This window comes from Anas platyrhynchos, chromosome 2 (genome assembly GCF_047663525.1).
Source record: "Anas platyrhynchos isolate ZD024472 breed Pekin duck chromosome 2, IASCAAS_PekinDuck_T2T, whole genome shotgun sequence".
Taxonomy (NCBI): domain Eukaryota; kingdom Metazoa; phylum Chordata; class Aves; order Anseriformes; family Anatidae; genus Anas; species Anas platyrhynchos.
Genome location: NC_092588.1, coordinates 48,059,440 through 48,080,585, shown reverse-complemented (window position 1 = coordinate 48,080,585; position 21,146 = coordinate 48,059,440). Strand labels below are relative to the sequence as shown.

Here is a 21,146-nt window from a genome sequence, read left to right as displayed (position 1 = left end):
TTTTCTAATATTTATTTCTTTGTGATATTGACCTGTTTTGAGATGTCTGTAAAATACATTTCTAATTTCCTAAATAATAATCCCTCACAGTATTTACAAAAGCAGTGATAACCTTATAGTGTATTATTTTCACATGGTGAGTAGAAAGAGGTACCTTAAATATACCTGTCCATAAAATTAAATAACAAAGTTTTAATACATCAGCAGGATCTATAGACAATATAGGGATCCCACTGCGTTTCTTTGATCTCACTGAACTTAGAACTCATACAGAACAATCCAGTACAGGTGGCTCCATCATGAGGAAGCTTTTAAAATGGCAAAAGTACTTGTGGAGAAAAAATTTCTGACACCATTAGCTCAGTTGCAGTGAGCTATTATATGAATACCATATAATGTATTATATGCATGTGCTTTCTTTTTTTTTTTTTTCTTTTTTTTTTCCACATTAATTCTCTTGACCAAAACTGCACTGCTCAGTTTGAAATGGGCTGTGAAAATGACACTCATGTCCTCCTAAGGCTTTTTTACAGAATTGGAAAAGTTCATAGCATTCTGCCAGTTCAGAATAAATAGCCAGATGAGGATCTCCTGTATGCCTTACTCATGTAGCACTAGCTAAAAGCTTCTGTACAGCTTTTGGCTTGACCTTTTTAACCATGGGCCCAGTGAAAGAAGATACAACCCTTTATAAGGTGACTCTGCAGAACTAATGTTTAAAATACTTAAACATAGCTTGTATAAAATAGCTTAAAATACTATAGAAAGATACATTTAACTCACCTATTCTTCCCCCTCTGCCCATAAATTGCATTTCTTGCCATCTTTTCCCTCTTGCAGAGGATTGTATCCCAATGTGATAAATGAGCTCAGTGCTATGACCAAAGACAGGTTGAGGAAAAACAGCAGTTGTAACATTTTCTCCAGGTCAAACATTTTCTCCAGGAAAATGTGCTTCAACTGAAATGCTTTTAGTTTAACACACAACCATAATACCTGTTTCTCACTTACTTCAGCAAATAAAGAATATATGTGTTTCTAAACAAGGTGCTTTATTTTAGTCAGAGGCTGAGGGAATAATTTGGGATATTATTATTCTCTAGTCTTTGTTACACACAAGGTCAGATCAAAACTTCAGCTCTAGGATTTATGAATTGCTGTCAAAAATTGGTAGCAATAGTGAACTTGTCCTTTCAAGAATACAAGTCATAACTTGTATTCTTATTCTTGCATAGAAAAATCTATGCAAACCATGGTGGTTTCACATTACATAGATCAAAAAAAAATAAGGTTTTGGGTAATTTGCATTTGTGGAAATAGGATTTTTTTTGTCCATATATGTTTCAAGTAGTAATTGAAAACTAGAATTGTTATGTAAGTTTTTTTAGTTTTTTTGTAGTGTCTTAACAGTTATGAGATGGGTAATGATGAATATGATTTCCGTAAGAACCATTATGTAAGTCATTGCAGGGTAAACTACATGTATGTGATATATTATACATACTCATTTCATCTTTGCATACTCATGCAATTTCTCATTATATCTTTGCATAGCTGTCCAACTCCAGGATGTGATGGTAGTGGTCATGTAACAGGAAACTATGCCTCACACCGCAGGTAAGAAACAACAGGAAACCGAAAGCAGGAAATTAAGTTACTGTTATCTGTTGTCATTTAACATTTTATAGTAACCATGGATGAGTATTCAAAAGTAATTTGTAGAAAATTGCCCATACTGTAATGTGTCTGGTTTTGTTTGTTTGTTTGTTTGTTTTTTTCCTGTTTTTGTTATATTTTGTGAAGGTCTGAACTCAATAGACTAGATATAGAATAGAATAGACTGACTTAGGCAGGATGTGCTTATTACTCAAACGGTATGTCTTAGCAGAGACCTGTAGATAAGTCATTTAGTAAAGTTTTCATTCCCTTAAGTGTACAGGCACACTCTGTACAGATGCTAGTACATGGGATTTTAAATGATGTTCCTGTAGATATCTCTGCAGGTGATTTTGAAATTCATAGATCTGCTAATACATTCTGTAGATGCTATTTATTTCCTTCATAATAGCCTACTGTCAACCTGGGGGTTGAAACAATATTTTTCTTTTGGGAGCAAGGTAGAAGCCTTTTCCCAGACACACGGGCCAGATGCTCCACCTGCCCTTTATGTAGGCAACATAAAGGAACCATTCTGTGTAATACTGGCTTGCCACGCAGGTTTAAGGAGATTTTGAAACCTCTGGCCCTGACCATATATTTTCTCAGTAACTTAAAACATACAGCCTTATGGGCTGCTCATCATTTGTCAACAGCAAATATCAGTAAATATTTGAGGATTTTTTTTTCACATTTTAAGTCATAGATTGTCTGGAGGTTGTTGTTTTAAGAAAAAAAATATTCTGTTTTAGTGAAACATTCCACATTGTTTTTTTCAGTGTTTCTGGGTGCCCGTTAGCTGACAAGACATTAAAATCCCTTATGGCTGCTAACTCACAGGAGCTTAAGTAAGTATGGATAATAATAAAAAAGTTATTCTTGTTTATCTTTGACCAACATGTTCCCAGTTGCATATCTGAATTGCTCTGAGCAATGAAATACGAAATATTTCAGTGAAATTCATCAATTGAAGTGGACTTTATTTCTCCATTTGCCTTTCTTCTTTTTTGTACCCCTTCATTTTCATTTTCATGAATTAGCTAGAACCCAAGGGAAAAAAATATAAACACTGAGAGGCCTCTCGCAGTTTATTTCTGACTCAGATATACAGAGGAAATATCTAACACGTGCTACTGATCTGGCAAATAACCCAGTCTGATCAGAGAAGTTAGACGAAATCCAAAAACCATACCAGAATTCTTGTATATCATTTTTTGTCATTCACTACCATGCACTATGAGTTTAATGTCACTGAAGCAGACATCAAGTCATATGATTTTGTGCTGGCATAATTCTCACCATGAAATGTCACTTACAAAAGGACTGTGCAGGCTCTGCTATATAGACAGATGTATAGGGACATATGAATATTTCAAAAATCTGTAGTCAAGAGAGGCACTGGCAACCAGTCATCTAGTTATTGAATCGGCTTTGTCAATAAGGACGTGGGAAAGAGGAAAGGATAATTAGAGTTCTTTCATAGCTTTCCCTCTGCAACTTGTAAATTGGATCCTGTAATAGATGGCTTGGAAAACTCATGAATGCATGTAAAAGGGAGAGAATCCTGTGACTGTCCTTTCTGTCCTTTAGGTTCATCCCTAGTGCAGACAGAAGAAAAACTCTGACCATGGCACTATTATGCTGTTATAATGATATTTGTAGTAGGACTGACTACACATAGGATTGGCATGTGTGTTTAGTCACAAGTTAGCTTCCGAGACTAAATATAAGTTGTCTCATACTCTAGTCCAACAGCACGAACAAAAAAGATGCCTAACTGATGGTAGCTGTGGAGATGAACCTGCTGGAGATGTGGCAAATTGGTAAAGTAAGGCCACTAATTTTTTATAGCCAAATAGTTAAAGCAGTTCCCAAAGCCAGGGTAAACTGACAGATAGGTAAACTGACACACAGTCACAATACTTTTCAGCTTTTAGATCACTAAGGTCTCAAAGGTATAAAGTCTAGTTTCAGTATGTTTTGAAAAGAGCAGCACATGAAGCAGGGAACTGACTTGTGAAAATGCTGACAAATTTGAAATCATTTGCTGAGTCATATATATTTGTCCCTGCTTTTGTTGGCTTTCTGCCATACATAGACACTCACACAAATATTTTGAATAGTTGCTCCTCATGCAGCCCCTCCCCCCATATTCATGTGTGAATAAGGAAATTTGCATACCAATATGGTTATTTTTCCACTAAAGCTTCTAGAGTTTTGGTCATGCCATAAGGAAAGAGGAGCAACAGCATATGACTTAAATGACAAACTGCACATTGTACGCCATGTATAATAAGTGAGTTGTGAAAGACAAAGTCAAAGTTCATGAACATTTCACAGACAGAAATATGTTGCATAACGCACTTAGCATTTAATTTCAATTAGCTAGAAAAAGAGCAAAAATCAAAATCTGTTCACAGACAATTTGCAAAAGGGAAGAGGGCTAAATAAAATTATTTTCCACAAATGTACCACCGTATTCTAGCTTCCTGCAAACATTATTCAGGTGAAATTTTAAACAAAACTCTGATATTGAAAAGGGTAGTCTAAATGAAATCTAATGCCAAAAGCTGCAATGCATACCATACTGGTATAGTATAGCAATATCAGTTGTTGGTTTTACTTCACAGGGATGTGAGCAAAGGGCATAAATGTTCATAGAATCAGGCCACCAAAGTACCCTCATGTAGTTAGTTGTGAATATGAAAAAGCTGTGTATTTTTTCCAAATGTTAGTCATGTTTACTTTGCCAGAATCAAGACAGGATTTTGGCTTTAACTGTGAATCTCTAAGCCAGCAAAGATACAAGGCTTCCATGTGATCTACAGTTTGAAAATAAGGAAGATCTGTTCAAAAAGTGAACTTTGGAGTTGGATTCAATAAATTTTATATCTGAGGATTCTCGCTGCAGAGTGCAATCTAAGCTGGTCAAATTAAAATATACAAATGTTGATAATGACTCATGGATTTTAAAGCTATAAGGGAGAGTTGTGACTATTAACTTGATTCACACTCTCATTTCACCAAAGAACTGCTTCAAAAACCTTAAAGAAGTTTTAAAAGTGCACTTTAGAAAAATATCTTATTACATTTCAGAAACTTTAGGGAATAGATAGAGTGTCCTATCCTCAGATTATTTGTTCTACAGGTTAAATATCAATTATTAGGAGAGATTTTACCAGTTCTTCTAGATAGGTTTCATACAAGTTGATAGTTATATATATTCCATAAACAACCTCACATATTCTCTAGTCAATACCTTTCTTATCTGACCTCTGTGGGTTTTCCATAACTAAAGAGTCTATCTAACTATTTCTACAACCTTTACAGTGAGTAAAAGTGTCAGAAATGTGGCTAGATCAGCAGCTCGGTATATCAATTTTATGTGAAGTTGTAGTTCATCTACCTAAAGATAGAGCAACCCTCTTTGAGAAGGGCACAAAAATATAGTATTCAGTGCATGGTTACAAAAATTTATGTGTGAAATCACTGTAAGATTTGTTCTTAGAAAACTGACTTGATGTATAAGAGAATCTGTAACCTACACTGACTTGAGAGCTGACATCTTTTAGCTTGAGCTCTTGAGGCCTCTGATCCTCCAAAATAAATCTGTTTTTCTTGGCTCTGTACAGGATTCCATAACAGAGGGTGACTCCCTGAGATAAGGCACCAGTCCAAATTCATCAGCCAGTTAAAAGCTGATGAAGATCCACAGTATTACTGACTGGAAGGCAATACACTGTTGGTGCATCTTGTATTGTGGACTTTCACAGTCCATACAAAATTATAACCAATATTTAGAAACCCTGACCCAGTGGTCAAGATCAGGAATCTTACAAGTGAAGGTTCTTACAAATCTGTCAGTAATCTGCCTAAAACATCATCTTTTATTCAATATTGAAATTATCTCACTCTCAAATCTTTAAAAATTACTTTTAAATCTTTAAAGAATACTTTAAATACTAATCCGGTTGTTCAATCTAACCACTGTCAGGAGTGGCAAAGGCAGATGGGGAGATTCAAAATTAGCTCACTGTCTTGTTTAAGTCCATAACTCTCAGACTCATGATCTGAATGTGTCCCATAAAGAGCTCTGGATGAATTAAAATCCATGTCCAGTCTATGTGGACAGCTCTTCCATCTGTGATCATCTGATAAAACAAGTAGCCAAAATTAATACCCATAGTATTTGGCAGGTATTCTGGTTTTACTTATGAGCATTCATGCTCTCCAGACATCTGCCCTTGCTGCCTGCTCCACATAACATTGTGCCCAGTCCTTGTCCCATGCTCATACAGGTCAACATTTAGTTCTACAGTCAAGCATATTTGGCACTCTGCAACCCACACCTCTACCTTCACTGTCAGTGTGAAGCATAGCATTCTGCCAAAGTATTTTGTTCAGAAAATGTCATCATGAAATGTTTTGACATTTAAATAAAAAAGGTTCCCCTTTATTCAGTTGAAATTATTTGCTGAATTCCACTTCAATCAGTGAATAAATTTGGTCATGTCCAAAAGAAATCATAATTTTGACAAATTTATCATTTACAGAGAAACATTTTTACATATTCTGTTAAGAGATACACCTGCATACTCAGATGTGACATTACAATTATATTTGTAGGTGTTTTCCATGGCAGCCTACCAACAACCTGATTAAATCACTCATCTCCTCTTCTCAGGACAGATTCAGTAACAACTGAGACCCTTATGAGAGTATTGAACAGCGCAAGCTTCCTTAATGTTTGTTTGGCACTACTCTTCCTGTTATTCTGATACTCTGTAAAAATCATAGAATTCAAAAGGCCCTTAGGGATAGTTAACACAAGAACGTAGTGCTGTACAACACAGAAATGTAGAAATGGCTGGCACAATTTCTAAAGGTAAATATTTTGCTTATACTGCTTTGTGTGTTGAGGCATGATTCTCTTCTAAAACCACAAGCACACACAAACAAAAATTCAATACCCTCAAATGAAAAAAAAAAAAAAACACTCTCTGAAAAATTACTTTCAGAGATGGAAGGTCCTGTCCCAAAACCTGCAGAAGTCAATGAAAAGATCTACTGACTCCTGTGGGCTTTTGGAGCACATTTTTCATGCACTACTAGTGAGTGCAGAGCCTACACTCCCAGACCAACTGCAATGACATACTAACAGGCAGGAATGTGTCTTTAAATTGTATGGACATTTTATTATTAAACATTCATACTTGTAAAGGCTTCTGCACATTGCACACATTGCACACATACACAAAAAACCCTTAAAGATGGGACATAAACATAATCTGATTGCCAAACTGAATACCCAATTGGATCTAGTGTTAGATATAGTCCTGAGGTATGGTTACAGTGCTAAAATATAGAAACCACTGCATTCATATTCTGGCTATTACACTAACTCTATTGATGTCCAAAAAAGTAAAACAACTTTTCTGCTTCCATTTTCCCTGCTGTAAATACTGGCAAAGGGCTTATTTATATCTGTATCTGTATGTAAACATCAGACGGATAACAAACACGTAACAGTAAATTTACAAATAGATCTGTATCAATCTGCTTATTTTTTTTTTGGAATGTTGACCCTGTACAAGGAATAATGGAATAATGTTCAGTGAAAATAGTGCTATGAAGTATTTAAATGTACATATTTTATGAAAAATGTCATTTTTCTTACTAAAATTCAGTTATAAAAGAAAAAAAAAAATAAAGCAATTTTCTCATTTAGAAAAAAATAAATAAATAAGAACTAGTTTTAATTATCCAACAAAAGCTGTGTTGTTCTTTCTTCCACTCAAGACAAAATGCACCAGGTACATGTTGTTTACTGTTATCTTTGAAGTCATGTTTTGTAAGCTCCCTGTCTTATTTTAAAGGTGCCCTACACCTGGTTGTGATGGCTCTGGCCATGTGACTGGGAACTATGCATCACACAGAAGGTAGGAATTGTCCCATGTTTTGGGACTGCAATGGTTGGTGTTCTTGCCAAGCAGCGTCAAGAGAAGTGGCTTTTGTTCTGTGTGTTTCTTTCAGCTTATCTGGTTGTCCCCGTGCCAGGAAAGGTGGTATCAAAGTGACTCCTACCAAGGAAGAAAAAGAAGACCCTGAACTAAAGTGAGTACAAAAACACAGGTCTACTAGCTGTGAAAGGAGAAGAAAAAAAAAAAAAAAAAAAAAAAAAAAGAGTTCAGGAGTTGATACATTATAGGAAATAACCTACTTAATCTGAGCTATCTGAGAATATGCCCCAGAGCTGGAGCCAAACCAAATGTTTCTGCTTCTGGTGAAGCTGATGGAGTCCATCAACTTGGAGCTTAAGCAGTGAGGAAGGATTGCTGTATTTGTTTGCATTGTTTCTCTTGTTTTAAACAGTAAAATTTTCACTAAAAGCAAAAACTGAAAACTCAGTAGAAATTCACTGCATGACTTACTTGAGTGTGGATTCCATTAAAAACAGTAAGTGATAACTGGCAGAATATAGATGTGAAGATTTAGTTGCACTCAATATTGTACTTTATGCTTGCTAATGATAGGAGAGAAAGCATAACACTGACAAAGCAGCACAAAAATAAATAGCTTCAGTGAGGCCACACCTCAAGTACTGTGTTCAGTCTGGGGCCCCTCACTACAAGAAGTACATCGAGGCCCTGGAATGTGTCCAGAGAAGGGCAATGAAGCTGGTGAAGGGCCTAGAACTGGGGAAGAAGGGCAGCTGAGGGAACTGGGGTTGTTTAGCCTGGAGAAAAGGCAGGCTCAGGGAAGACCTTATTGCTCTCTACAACTGCATGAAAGGAAGGAGTGGGGAGCTGAGGGTCGGCCTCTTCTCACGGATAACTAGTGATAGGACTAGAGGGAATGGCCTCAAGTTGTGCCAGGGGAGGTTTAGGTTGGAAATTAGGAGACATTTTTTCTCAGAAAGAGTAGTCAGGCATTGGAACATGTTGCCCAGGAAAGTGGTGGCATCACCATCCTTGGGGGTGTTTAAGGAAATGTTGGATCTGATGCTTAGGGACATTGTTTAGTGGGTGATATTGGTAGTAGGGTGATGAGTGGACCAGATGATCTTGGAGATGATCTTTAATTATTCTATGATAGATAGATGGATGGATGAATAGATAGATAAGTAGAGAGATTAATAAAACTAACTTACTTTGCAAGTATTTGCATGAGACAGTACAAGGTTTCCAGATATAAAAACCTACCCTCTGCTTTATGCCAGAAACATAGATAGAGAAGAGAGAATGGTGACTTTTCATAGACTTGTAGATTGTGATTTATTGCCTGTGATAGAATTTCAAAATTATTTTCCGGTAAAACAATATCTAAATGAATTGTTTAGTTTCTTAGGCTGTCCAAGTATACTTGAAATTGCCTAATCTTAAAATCAACTGAACTCCCAAAATATCTTGACGTGAATTGGATGCTCAGGTAGAGTGAGTCCCAGGAGATCGAGTCTTAAAAATTAGTGCAAAGTGGCATAGGCAGCTGGATGTGTTTTTTCAGACTTTCTTGAGCCTGTCTTCACCTTCTATCTCTATTGAAAACATGGGTTCTTTTGCTGTATTTCTTTAGATGTCCAGTGATAGGCTGTGATGGCCAAGGTCACATATCAGGTAAATACACTTCTCATCGCACTGCTTCTGGTTGTCCTTTGGCTGCCAAGAGACAGAAGGAGAGTCCTGTCAATGGGTCTTCACTATCCTGGAAACTGAACAAACAAGAGCTGCCACACTGTCCTTTGCCAGGCTGCAACGGGCTGGGTCATGTTAATAATGTTTTTGTCACCCACAGAAGGTATAACTTTGTGTTTTCTCTTTTCATTTTCCTTAACATTCCACTATTGAAATGGCAACAAATGAGATTACAGTCTGAATAAATTGTGCTGGTCATTTAAGTAACAAGACAGTTTACATTGCAGCTGATATTGGTCAGAATAAGTTTGAGAGAGCTGGGATAAACTTTTAACTCTTATTTTATGTTCCCATTACAATGTGACTTTCCAAGGTCTTTTCTTCAGATTACCACAGTTTCTATATGATTTAAAATTTAATAGAGTTCTTCCTTAGGCAAATATGGAATTGTATCTATATATCTTTTATAGAAAATGCAAATATCATTGAAATGTCAACAGAAAAGATTTAGCAAGAGGAATAGCTGCATTCATTTAATCTTTCTACCAGTGGAAAAGCTGTTTTCATAAATTTTGTATTTAAATAGCTAGAACCGCACACACACAAAATGTGTAGAACTCTTATGGGTTACATCAGTTTGCAGTTACATCAATTTTAAAACAAAACTATTCTTACAAAGTAGGAAAAACATATACCAGTAACAATAAACACCAGGATTTTATGTATCATTGTGAAAACATGAAATTATTTGAACATGTTGAATTGATGTTACTCAAAGTACATGGCTTCAGAATTATTACCTGGTAAATTTTTGTCTTTCGCATATAATGGCAATTAAATCTCTATTCTATGCCTCCTTTGATTTTTTTTTCTAACATTCTGAATCAACTTCTCCAAGAATGTCTAAGATGACTTGAACAAATTCAGTTAGAGTAAGTGCAGTGTGAACAGAACACCATGTTAAAAATTCACAGCCTTTGAAATCTGGTTTTTAAAGGCCCCCCATCAAGCTCTGTTACTCTTACTCTTTCCTTTCCTTTCAACCCTTTGTTTTGATGAGCCACTCCTGTTTCTCTCTCTCTTTTTTTTTTTTTTCTTCCCCCTTCTCAGCCTCACATCTGGAAGTCCCAGCGTGGCTTTGCCCTAGCCCACTCCCAGTTCAGGACTAGACTTGTTTTTTAGTTATTTGGCTGTAAACTCCACAGACATACACAGTTACACAGAGCTCTTAGTTCAGTTGCTGAGACAATGTCCTCCAGTTTGGGTAACCTGTTGGCAGGCCTCTCTGCTACAAGGTGCTGCATCCTTGCTGAATCTACCAGCAGCAGAGTCAGATTGCCTGCTCTGACCCTACCTCTCCTTATGAGGTGTTTGCTGCTGGAAAGCTCCCAGTCCTCAAATACAGCTACCCAGGTGGAAATGCGCACCATAAGTCCCTAGGTGAAATTTTAAACAGCCTGCATGTGAGCCTTAGCTTTTAATGCTATCGCCTTATCTATATGGAGCACGTAGTGGAATCAGCCCATCCAAAGAATGCTGAAGGATAAATTAATTAAAGAGTTTTGAACTGCTCATTTGTAAAGTTATAGAGTCCTCTCTGTAATGGAGAAGAAACATGCAAAGCAGTGGATTTGTCCAGTGCTATCTTTATGAGCTGTATCCTATGCTAAGGTGTTTTCATTATGACACAGCTTTAAGTTTGGGCTATTTAATTTATTCTAAGCAATATGAAAGCTTCAAGCCAATAACATAAAAAGTATGTCAGCTGATTGCAACTCACACTTACGGATGATTTCTGTCCTACTTAAGGCTGGATCACACTCAAGATCACAGCATTAATATAGTTTCATGATATTATATCCTTTCATAGCACACTTGAGATCCAACAAGTCACACATAGTTTTGAGACCTTTTTCCAGTTAGTTATCAGCTCTGGACAGAGAAACTAAACAGTATTCCAGAACTGGAGAACTAGCACGTTTCCTTGTATGGCTTTTAACTAAGCTGGCAGGAAGCTAACTTAAACCTTCAGCAGTTTTTACTTTTTTATTTAAAAAAGTCTGTTAAGAAATTTTGTTTCACACACACACACAAAAAAATAAAAAATCCTGCTAGGATAGGACAAATTTTTTCTTCACTTCTTACTTGGTTACATCTGAATAAAAATTCCAAATCCTTGAGCCAGTTCTTCAGCTTATAGGTGTTTCCTTATTATTTATAAAGATAGTATTATGACAGTGCAATTCATCTTAGCCCTTTAGTGGGCTATAAAAATTGCTTCAGGTAATTACCATCTGATGAAATTGTAAGCATTGAAATAACAAAATGTAATTAAATGTGAACGGTGGTTAAAAAGCAAACTGACTATATAATAGAACAATTCAAAAAAAGCTATTACAGTCTATAGGATATACCCAGAGTTAATATTGTATCAATCATTATTATGTATCAACAAAATGATGCAGTAGTTGTGCACCATGGAAAGCATCTCATTAACTAATTGTTTTTAAGAATGGTAAACTTGCCATCTTAAAGAACCATACTGCCCCTTTCCTCTGAGCAACAATAGTTTATTTGTTTATAAGTGGTGGAACTACAAGAATTCTATAAATGCTTCTTCATGCAACTTGATAATAGCTCCCAATGTTATTTTGATTATTCTCAAAGTGTTGTTTACTTATAAATTGAGATTTCTGTGCCAATTTTAAAGCTGGAATATACAGTTAAATAGCTCTTTATGAGTTATGTCATTCCCTGAAGCTATGCTATAATGGCAATCGTGATGTGACCTTAGGTACAGAGGTCTGTCCAAGTGCATGATAATATTGCCTGAAAGGATTGTTGCTATTTTCAAGTCGGTGCTAATGTTTTCTTTTTTCCTATATGTTTCAGCCTGTCTGGTTGTCCTCTGAATGCACAAGCCATAAAAAAGGGCAAAATTTCAGAAGAATTAATGACTATCAAGCTTAAAGCAAGTGGTGGTAAGGAGATTTGTAAAAGATGATGACATTTATTTAGATAGAAGGGCCCTGACTCCCATTTATACTTATGCCCCTTTATGCCATTCTATCATTAATTCTCACTCCTTTCAGTTGTCTCTAGCAATAACTAAACTTGAATTAAAAGAATCTTTGCATGAGAGAAAAAATTATTTTCATTTACCTCATGATAACTCAACATTTGTCATATGCTCTCATTTTATCTCAGAACATTTTTTTTGTTTGTTTGGAGACAATTTTAATTTTGTAATTAGTAATAAAAAAATAGATGCAGATCAGGCAAACTAGCTGACATTACTAATGACTAAAATAGAAGAGAGAAAAATGGATGTGGAAATTGACTTCTCCCAACTTGAATATGACATGGTTTAGTTTTAAGTGTAGTGTTTTGACAACTAAAAGTAAAGGAACAACTACCAAATAGGTATAGGGGGAAATATATAGGAATCTGCTTTATTATACCATGTTCTTTAAACAGATAAGAGACAGGAATAAGAGAACTTTGTCTTTATGCCTCCAAATGCTGAACAAAACAGCTGTGTCACACTGGACAAGAGTTTGCTTTGACATGCCCCATCTCTGTTCACATTACCTCTTGGTCAGGGACTGCTACTGATAGATTTCCCAGGTTGACTTGCTAGCAGACTCAGTTCTGGGCTGTAGGTTTTAAAGCAGAAACAACTACTGTACTTTCTGAAGGCAGAGTTTGTCTCATTGTGACAGTAAGCAGAAAGAAGGATATGCATTGCCAGCAGTCATAGTTGCACAGTATTGTTCAGGACAGGGCTTTCAGTAAAGACCTGAAGATATTTATTTTTTTTTACTCTACCTAAATTGTGAGGATGTAGAAGTCCTCCTTTTTATTTATTTATTTTTTTCTGTAATGCATTTTAGCTTCCTGATAGTTTCCCTTTTGCCATCATTTAGATTTCGCTATTTATCACACATATCTAAGACTGTGCTTCTGGAAATTAATCTGAATAGAGATTTGCCCCCACAGAACTTCTTGCAAGATCAGAAGCAGATACAGATAAGCTTCCTGAAGTCAGCAGTTATACTATTGGACATGTTATCCTGGGGCTGTCCCTGTAAAGGAGGCTTGCTTCTACATTTTGTTTAAAACTAAAACAGAATTGTAAATACTCCCTCATGTTTCATTATATACGTTCCTCTTCCCAGCATTTCCAGAAGTTTTTTTCTTTCTTCTTTCTCTTTCTTTGAGCTTGTGGTTTCATGTTGTGCTGGAAAGAAGGAAAAAAAAAGAAAAAAAAAAAGAAACGAGAAACACAAAAACTCAGAAAGCATTAATTATGCCTTACATGTTTCAGTTTATATAGATGCTTTAAAGCTAGGAGAAAAAAAAATACAGTAAAAGCAAATTCACAGACAATTTAAGGATCAGTCATTTGATCAAAAGCCTGTTACCTTCCTCTTATTCAATAACAGCATAGCTTGCTACTCACATATCTATTTTTATGTAGACACTTTAAATCTGATATTGGTATTTTCAACTATTTCCAGGTATTGAAAGTGATGAAGAAATCAGACACTTGGATGAGGAAATAAAGGAACTGAATGAATCCAATCTTAAAATCGAAGCTGATATGATGAAACTTCAAACCCAGGTATGACATCAAAGCCAAAGTTTTAACTGTTTCTTATGCTATTTAAAGACAACAAGTAGATAAAATATGTAAATTATATGTTTAAATGCAGTTATTCTTGTGTGGGCTCTTCACTCTGTAGCAATTAAAACTACCCAAATCCTACACACTTTCTTTGTCAAGCTCTTTTGTATGTTTGTTTGCTGTAAATAAGCAGCAAATTCCTGGTTATTGTCATGAAGATCTGGTGAGTGATAGGCTAATGGCAGTTCAAAGCTAATCTCGGTGAGCAGAAAATAAATAAATAAATATATTTATAAAACAAAACATTCATCTTCCTTTGTTGACCAAACCTTTGTTGAGCAAACCACAGAGTCCCATGACTGCTGTAAGAACCCGGGTTAGGGAGGGCATCACCTCTTACAAACATGCTCTGAATCTTACTGCAAGTTGATTTTGTACCTAAAACAATCTACTTTAGTTTACTCACTGTCAGTTATTTAAATAGTTTGAACTTTGCCTGCAGGCAACACCTGGTAAAGGATGGATGCCTTTTGCTAACTTGTATAGCAGATTAGTTTGAGGGAGAGCTAGAGAAAAGAGTTGTTCACTGTCATTCTTTTGTAAATTGATGGGATTAAATTGCCTCCAGGTGCTGGTTGTGGTTCTGTGGAGTGAGCCAGGTATGTTCCTCCACACGGAGATTCCCGCATGCACCTGGGGAGTCACCTGGGCAAACCAGGTCAAAGATTGAGCAAAAACTTGCTCAATATTTTAGTGACACTACAAACTGGAGAAAAAAAGTTCTTAAATAAGAACAGGTCTGGAAACTGCATGTAAGTCTAAACTGATCCAAAATAGAGTGCAGCCACACCCCTCCGTATTTGCACCTTCCTGGCATGTATGCAATGCTGATTCATGCTGTTTTTGTAACAGCCACAGCATGTGTAGTTTAAATATGGGTGGAGTTTATGCCACCTGTGCTGAATCTAAATGATCGGGCTTCACACTGCAAAAGTTGCTGAGATATCTATTCCAAATTGAATGTCCGTGAGGGTTTTTGTGTATTTTTTTTTTTTCCTTAACTTCTGGACTTCTGTACAATTTATTTTTTTTGGTCTCTCCTTGGTGATCACTTTGCTATTTGCACAGAGATGGCCTAATTTATTTCACCAGATTTCTCCCTCCCCCGCCCCCCAAATTGCTCCCTGGTGAAGACAGCCTGACCAGCAAAGCATGAACTACAGCTGAAATAACATGTTCCCTGTATGGCTTTTCTCTACCTCCATTTAGTCTTGTCTGGCCAGAAGTTAGGCTGCCTCAAGCATGCTCCAGACAAGAGGCCTCAGTGGGGTGCAGGCAGGCAAAATGATTCTTCCCCCGGGGACTGTCCCGGTGCATGTCAAAGACTAACCAGGCCACAGCGAGAAAGAGATTTAAGCAAGACAGAGAGATGGAGTCCTAACAAGGAGAGGGTGGGCAAAACACCTGTGGACCTGGCTCCATCACTCCCTGCTTTGCAGGGCTAGGGGCTGCCACCACAGGGGAGCTGGGCAGCAGGGACTATTGCTCCCCTGCCATTGTCGCCTTCAGTTTTTCAGCACTGCTTTTGACATAAAACCCTTAAGGGCTCAGCATATGCCCACCACGTTCATGCTAAAAGGACACCATTTTGCTACCTCAGGTGCTTTTTCCTGCTGTTTCTAAAAACCCTGTGTTTCCATTCTGTTGGTTGGAGATCATCTTTGCAATTGTGTGCTCAACCCCTCAATTTCCTTCCCACTGTATTTTTCTCCTGTTGTTTTCAGCCCTGTCACTAATCCCAGGCAGCTCACAGCTCTGCCCTCCACCCAGGAGCAGGACAGGAAAGTAGCACAGCTGCTAATAGCGTTGTCATTGCCATTGTGGTTGATCAGCAGGGGTGCTGTAAGAGCAGGACAGCAATGCAAACATCAGCCTCCTTTTTCCTTCCTTCCACCACCCCTGAGGCCACACTCTCTATCCCAGCTCAGCACGGACCCCTCCTTCCCTGAGCTCATTTCCATGCTCCTCCAACCATGGTGCTTTGCCAATGCAGTGATTCAGTGTGAACCTGCAGCAAGGTCCATTGGTTCAGAGCAAACTACTGCCTTGTTGTGACTATTCTGTGGACTGGTTATGTCCATCCTTAAAAAAAGTGCCTGAATTTCAGCTCCACTGTGGCCTCTCTCACAACGAAGTGATGGCCAGTTTAGGTTCAAACTGCAGTTACAGCACTGCCAGGAGTCCGTGTGACTGTGTGCCTGTGTTTTGTAGATCACGTCTATGGAGAGCAATTTGAAAACAATAGAAGAAGAGAACAAACTCATAGAGCAGAACAATGAGAGCCTGTTGAAGGAGCTAGCTGGCTTAAGCCAAGCCCTCATCTCCAGCCTCGCTGACATTCAACTTCCACAGATGGTAAGACCACAGCCAGCAGCTTCACACCTTCTCTGAGTCTGCTTTGCCAGCATCCGAAGCATCTGAGCAAGCTCAGGGACCAGCAGGAGTGCTGTAGATGCAGTGCTGGAGAGCAGAGCTCTCCTTAGCCTAACTTACTCTTCAGAGATGCTGGATCATGAATTCTGCTTGCTAATAGTCTCAGTTGCTTCCAAGACCGAGCCAACGCTGGTGTTTCTCCCCAGTACTGCAAGACACTCCCTGTCCCTCCCTATCTCAATGTTTACCCTGCACAAGGTGTGAAAATTTCACAAGAATCTGTATTCACTGTTAGCTCCTAAGTCAGAATTTTTACCTGTTTCATCCAGCTCAGTGTTGTGATTCTTCTGGAGTCAGCAAAGCCTCTCAAAAACTCCGCATCCTGTATGTCTTGCAAACACAGATCAAATCCACAAAAGGTTGGTCTACAGAATTTCAGTCCCCTTTCCGAATCTCAAGAGAAGCTCTGGGAAATTAGGTGAGGACAGGGTTATGGACATCAGCCATATTCCCAGAGCCTCAATAGGAAAGGCCTCAATAGAAAAGAAACTTACACTGAAGATAATATCTCCAAGCTCTTTTCTTGCTGGGAGTGTGTGTGGTTGCACACAAAACTCCATTTCTACAAATCCTCCATTAGTTTGGATGACCATCAGGTTTATGACTTATCCCCACTTGCCATATCACTGCTTTTCCTTGCTTTGGTGTTGGGTGTTTGTTTGTGGCGGTTTTTTTTTTTGTTTGTTTTGTTTTGTTTTTGCTTTAATTTTATCTCCTACAATTATAATCTGTTTTGTCTTCATTTAGGGGCCAATCAGTGAACAGAATTTCGAAGCATATGTAAATACACTCACAGACATGTACAGCAATCTGGAACGGGACTATTCCCCCGAATGCAAAGCTCTGCTGGAAAGTATCAAACAGGCAGTGAAGGGCATCCATGTGTAGGATGTGAAAGCTGCTGGGCAACAGAAATTACTTAACAGCAGTAAACTCCAGATGGATCTGTTAGGAGTTCATGTACTGCTAAGGGGTGTAGGTTGCCATGCTGCATTTACAATTGCAACATTGCACTATTTTTTTCCCAGCTGACTTAAAAAAAATAAAAAAGAAAAAGAATAAAAACTCAACAGACTATTTGTATTAACAGCAATGCACTCTGTTAGTATTTATTTCAGTATAATTCCTTTTTTTTTCTTCTTTTGCACTCAGTTTTTGTAAAGTGAATGTAAAAAGTGTGTGCGACTATTTTTTATATTTTTTATTTATTTCTAATCAAAGAGTTTTTTTTTTTTTTTATCTTTTAACAGCATTTTTGCAGCCTGCCATATTTTTACAAATGTGTTTATTAATTTATTTTCCAATGGGATTTTAAATAGACTGAAAGTTATACTGTAAATTAAATAACTTGCTGGGTTTGTACAGGAAGAAAAAAAATATGAAAGTTACAAATGACTGAACTGTGGTTCTAGTTTTATTTTCCTCACATCCTGCTTTTTTATAATGGCTTTGTATCAGAAATGGGTTTGCAGTAACGTTGAGATGTGAAGATGCACGGAATGAGAAGATAAATGGTGCCCACTAGTGGGGAACTCGGGCTCTTTAAAAGCACAGTATGCTGGAAAACAGTGTGTTAAAGAATACGTTAGCAATAATGAAATATAGCAATCAGCAAAGCACTTGACTTGGCTGTGTGATTTAGCCTATGCGAATGATTATTTAAAATGTTTCAAGAGAACTTCAGATTTATTTTGCCACTGCAGTTTTTTTCAGAGTCAGCTCATGGAGGGAAATGACAATTATCTCTAAACAAGAATGATAATTTGATAGGACTGGTACTCTTTTGGTATGATACATTGAGGTTTTAACCAAGTGACCAGTATTGCTATGGATTTGAAACTGAAAAATGCAAACACATCCCAAGCTGAAGATTTTGTACATAATGAATCAAACACATCTCCCCCTGAAATGGCATTCAATACTGGTTTGAACTTACGGCAGTGGAGAAGGCAACAGTCTGGAGAGGAATGTTACTCCAGCGCAGTTGTGGTTGCCCTTCTCTTTGAATGAACTGTAGCAACACGCTGATTGGTTTCTCCCATCCTTATTCACCAAGACTAGTCTGACACTGCATTGGTTACCAGTCATTCAGTAGGGTACCAGGCACTACAGGGCGTGCAGGCACAAGGGATGGGGCCACGCAATGGTGCAGAGGTGCTCATGCATGTCCCCCTCTCCAGTTAGCCTGGGCACAGAGTTTCTGAATCCGTCAGAAATTAGCAGTTGCTATAACCGAGGCAATGTCTATTTCAGGGATTGTAAGTAATTAAGCATTGTTTCAGAAGTTTTTTTTATATTTATTTTTTTTAAGAAAAAGGTATAAACAACCAGCTAAACTGCCTTTTTTGTATGCACACACACCTCATGTGCATATGTGCCTCAGTGTAAATGTATACATGGATCTAGCGTGTGTTTAATTTTTCCGTGCTATAATGAAAGTGTTTATTTTTATTAGCCTCATTTATATTTAGATTGAATATGATGGCATTCACAGGCTTGACATATACAATATATTATTACTGTTCCTGCACAAAAGTACTATTCAAAAGTGATTCAACTCTCATGCACTGTGGTCACTGTTCTGCATTAGGTGGGGCTTGCTTTTTGTTTGAGGGTTGATTCAACTCTTCAATACTAGTTTAGACAGGGGAAAATGTATGTTCTTAGAAGCTGTGTTTATTTTTAAATGGATTTTTCAAAAGCTACCATACGTGCTGTCTAATATAAATAGGAGGACGCCAAACAAAAAAATTTGCTATTAAAGTTACTGTACTTGCTAAAAAAAAAAAAAAAAACAAAAAGTGAACATTTGTTATACTTGTTAAATGCATACAAAATGAGTTCACTCATTACAAAGACTAAAATTTAATTTACTAAATATTTTAACAAATTTGTTATATATTTTATTTAAGTAAAAAAAATATCTTACTGACCTATGTATTTATTATTATGATTTACTCTGGCTTCAGGTTAATTTATCTGTGTTTGGTTGTTTGATCAGGATGTTCTGTGAAGTATGTTTGTATTTATTTCCCTCCCTTGTACTTGATGTGTTTTGTAACGTGCACTGATCTTTTTTTCTTTTTCTTTATATTTTTTTTTTTGTGTTTAAATGCATTGATGAGCTATACTGTAAATTAGACCTTTTGTAAAGAGCAATGATGTATGCATTTTTTTAATTTGGAGTAGTTTGTATACTGTTTCTTCATACAATTAATATTTCTTACATCAAAACAACAAAATTGTGTTCTGTGCTGTACATTTGGTGTATGGTAGGAAATAAAAATTGATAATGAAACATTTCAGCAAGTTTGTTGGTTTTTTTAGCCTCTAGATGCCGACTTGTATTACACATTCTTAACTGCACCTGGCACTATACAATGTGTCAGATGTTTTACTTGCTTTGTGTACAAAATGTGTCATCCCTGTAAGTAAATTTCTGGTATAAATAATTTAATTAATGTTTTGCTTTGTCAGTTGGAAATAAGGAGGAGAAAAATGGAACTGCTTAAGACGTCCTTTTCACTTCTGAAGAAAAAAAAAAATAAAAAATCACTGCATTATTTAATGCATTGTTTTCTTGGCAGTTGTAAGCTTCATTTATACTGATAAAGTATGGGATTTGTGCTGACCTTTAACAGCTGGTAAATGATGTTTAAACATAAAAGCCATTGTAAAGTTTCCAGCAGTTCGGAACCGCCCACTGTTCCAGTGTAATTTTCTGCTAAGATTTGCAGTGCTTAGACATTGCACAAATAAAAATCTGCTCGTTTTAGAAAGACAATATTTCCAGTATCTAATGGACTTTTTCTTTTTTTTTCCCCCTCTACTAGTTGTAGCAAAAACAAGACATTTTTATTTAGGCTGCATGGTAATACCTACAGGATAATTCTTAGGATAAATTCTAGGATAGGATAAAATGTCTCAGATTCCAACTTCCCATGGATAGATCAAAAATACTTTTATTTGGAAAACAAGGTAAATTTAAAGCTCATAATTATATTTTTGAGTAGACATAGCTAAGAATCATAAGCCAGAATGAACTATGGCACTAGCAAAATTGACAAGTTCTGCATTCAGATAGAGCAGATCAAGAATAATTGTTCTATATCTATGACCATAAAAGTGGGGAAAGGGAGTGCTAACTGCAGTACAAATACATATGTCCCATTGATTGAACTAGTTGGAATGGAATTGAAGCTTCAAACGTCAAAGAGAAGGATGAAGAGCAAGAACAGTCAATATCTGCTGTCCTGTCAGCTCAAGAGGTCTATAATCTGTCTCTTAACTGCTCATGGAAAAGCTTTTTGAGACCATGATGTAGAAATCAGCTTCTGTTTTCTACTGCAATCATATTTCTATTTACTAATTAAGCACCTCTTCTTTCCTGCTGGCTTAGTGTATCTATCTAATTACATCATGGCTTTTCCACTCAGAGCCCCTTCATCGTACTTATATTGTACCTTTTCTTTATTATTATTATTATTTAATATTTATTTATTTTTTAACAAACTCAGAGGTTCTTGATTGGAATTTGTGATCTTGCAATGATGCAGAGTCATGACAGAAGGCAGCTCCTTCATCCGTTCGTGTACAATTTATTCTACCTGCCTTGGCATTCATGCTATGCTTAAAGTTTGCTTATTGATTCTTGTAGCTACATTACTTGGATGTTTATAGGAGATCGGCAGCAGATGAAGTCCTTTGTTCATCTCACTCAGGACACTCTGGAATGACAG

The 21,146-nt window shown here is 36.9% G+C and overlaps 1 protein-coding gene and 1 long non-coding RNA gene across 5 annotated transcripts in view; one reads left to right on the top strand and one right to left on the bottom strand.

Moving 5' to 3' along the window:
* Positions 1–19,712, top strand: part of ST18 (ST18 C2H2C-type zinc finger transcription factor) — a 173,166-nt gene extending 153,454 nt beyond the window's left edge. For all 4 annotated transcript variants that reach the window (XM_027452092.3, XM_072034685.1, XM_027452096.3 and 1 more), the window contains 9 exons: positions 1,555–1,617; positions 2,436–2,504; positions 7,533–7,595; positions 7,690–7,770; positions 9,229–9,450; positions 12,180–12,268; positions 13,808–13,911; positions 16,186–16,329; positions 17,155–19,712. In XM_027452092.3, the coding sequence (XP_027307893.2) occupies positions 1,555–1,617; positions 2,436–2,504; positions 7,533–7,595; positions 7,690–7,770; positions 9,229–9,450; positions 12,180–12,268; positions 13,808–13,911; positions 16,186–16,329; positions 17,155–17,295 (976 nt within the window). In that variant the 3' untranslated portion in view covers positions 17,296–19,712. The remainder of the gene's footprint in view (positions 1–1,554; positions 1,618–2,435; positions 2,505–7,532; positions 7,596–7,689; positions 7,771–9,228; positions 9,451–12,179; positions 12,269–13,807; positions 13,912–16,185; positions 16,330–17,154) is intronic.
* On the bottom strand, positions 7,904–15,279 carry LOC110351651 (uncharacterized). Its single transcript, XR_002399322.4, has 3 exons — positions 14,244–15,279; positions 12,879–13,527; positions 7,904–9,311 (listed from the first exon to the last, which is right to left on the bottom strand). It is a non-coding gene; the product is annotated as an uncharacterized lncRNA (long non-coding RNA).
* Positions 19,713–21,146: the final 1,434 nt, after the last annotated feature.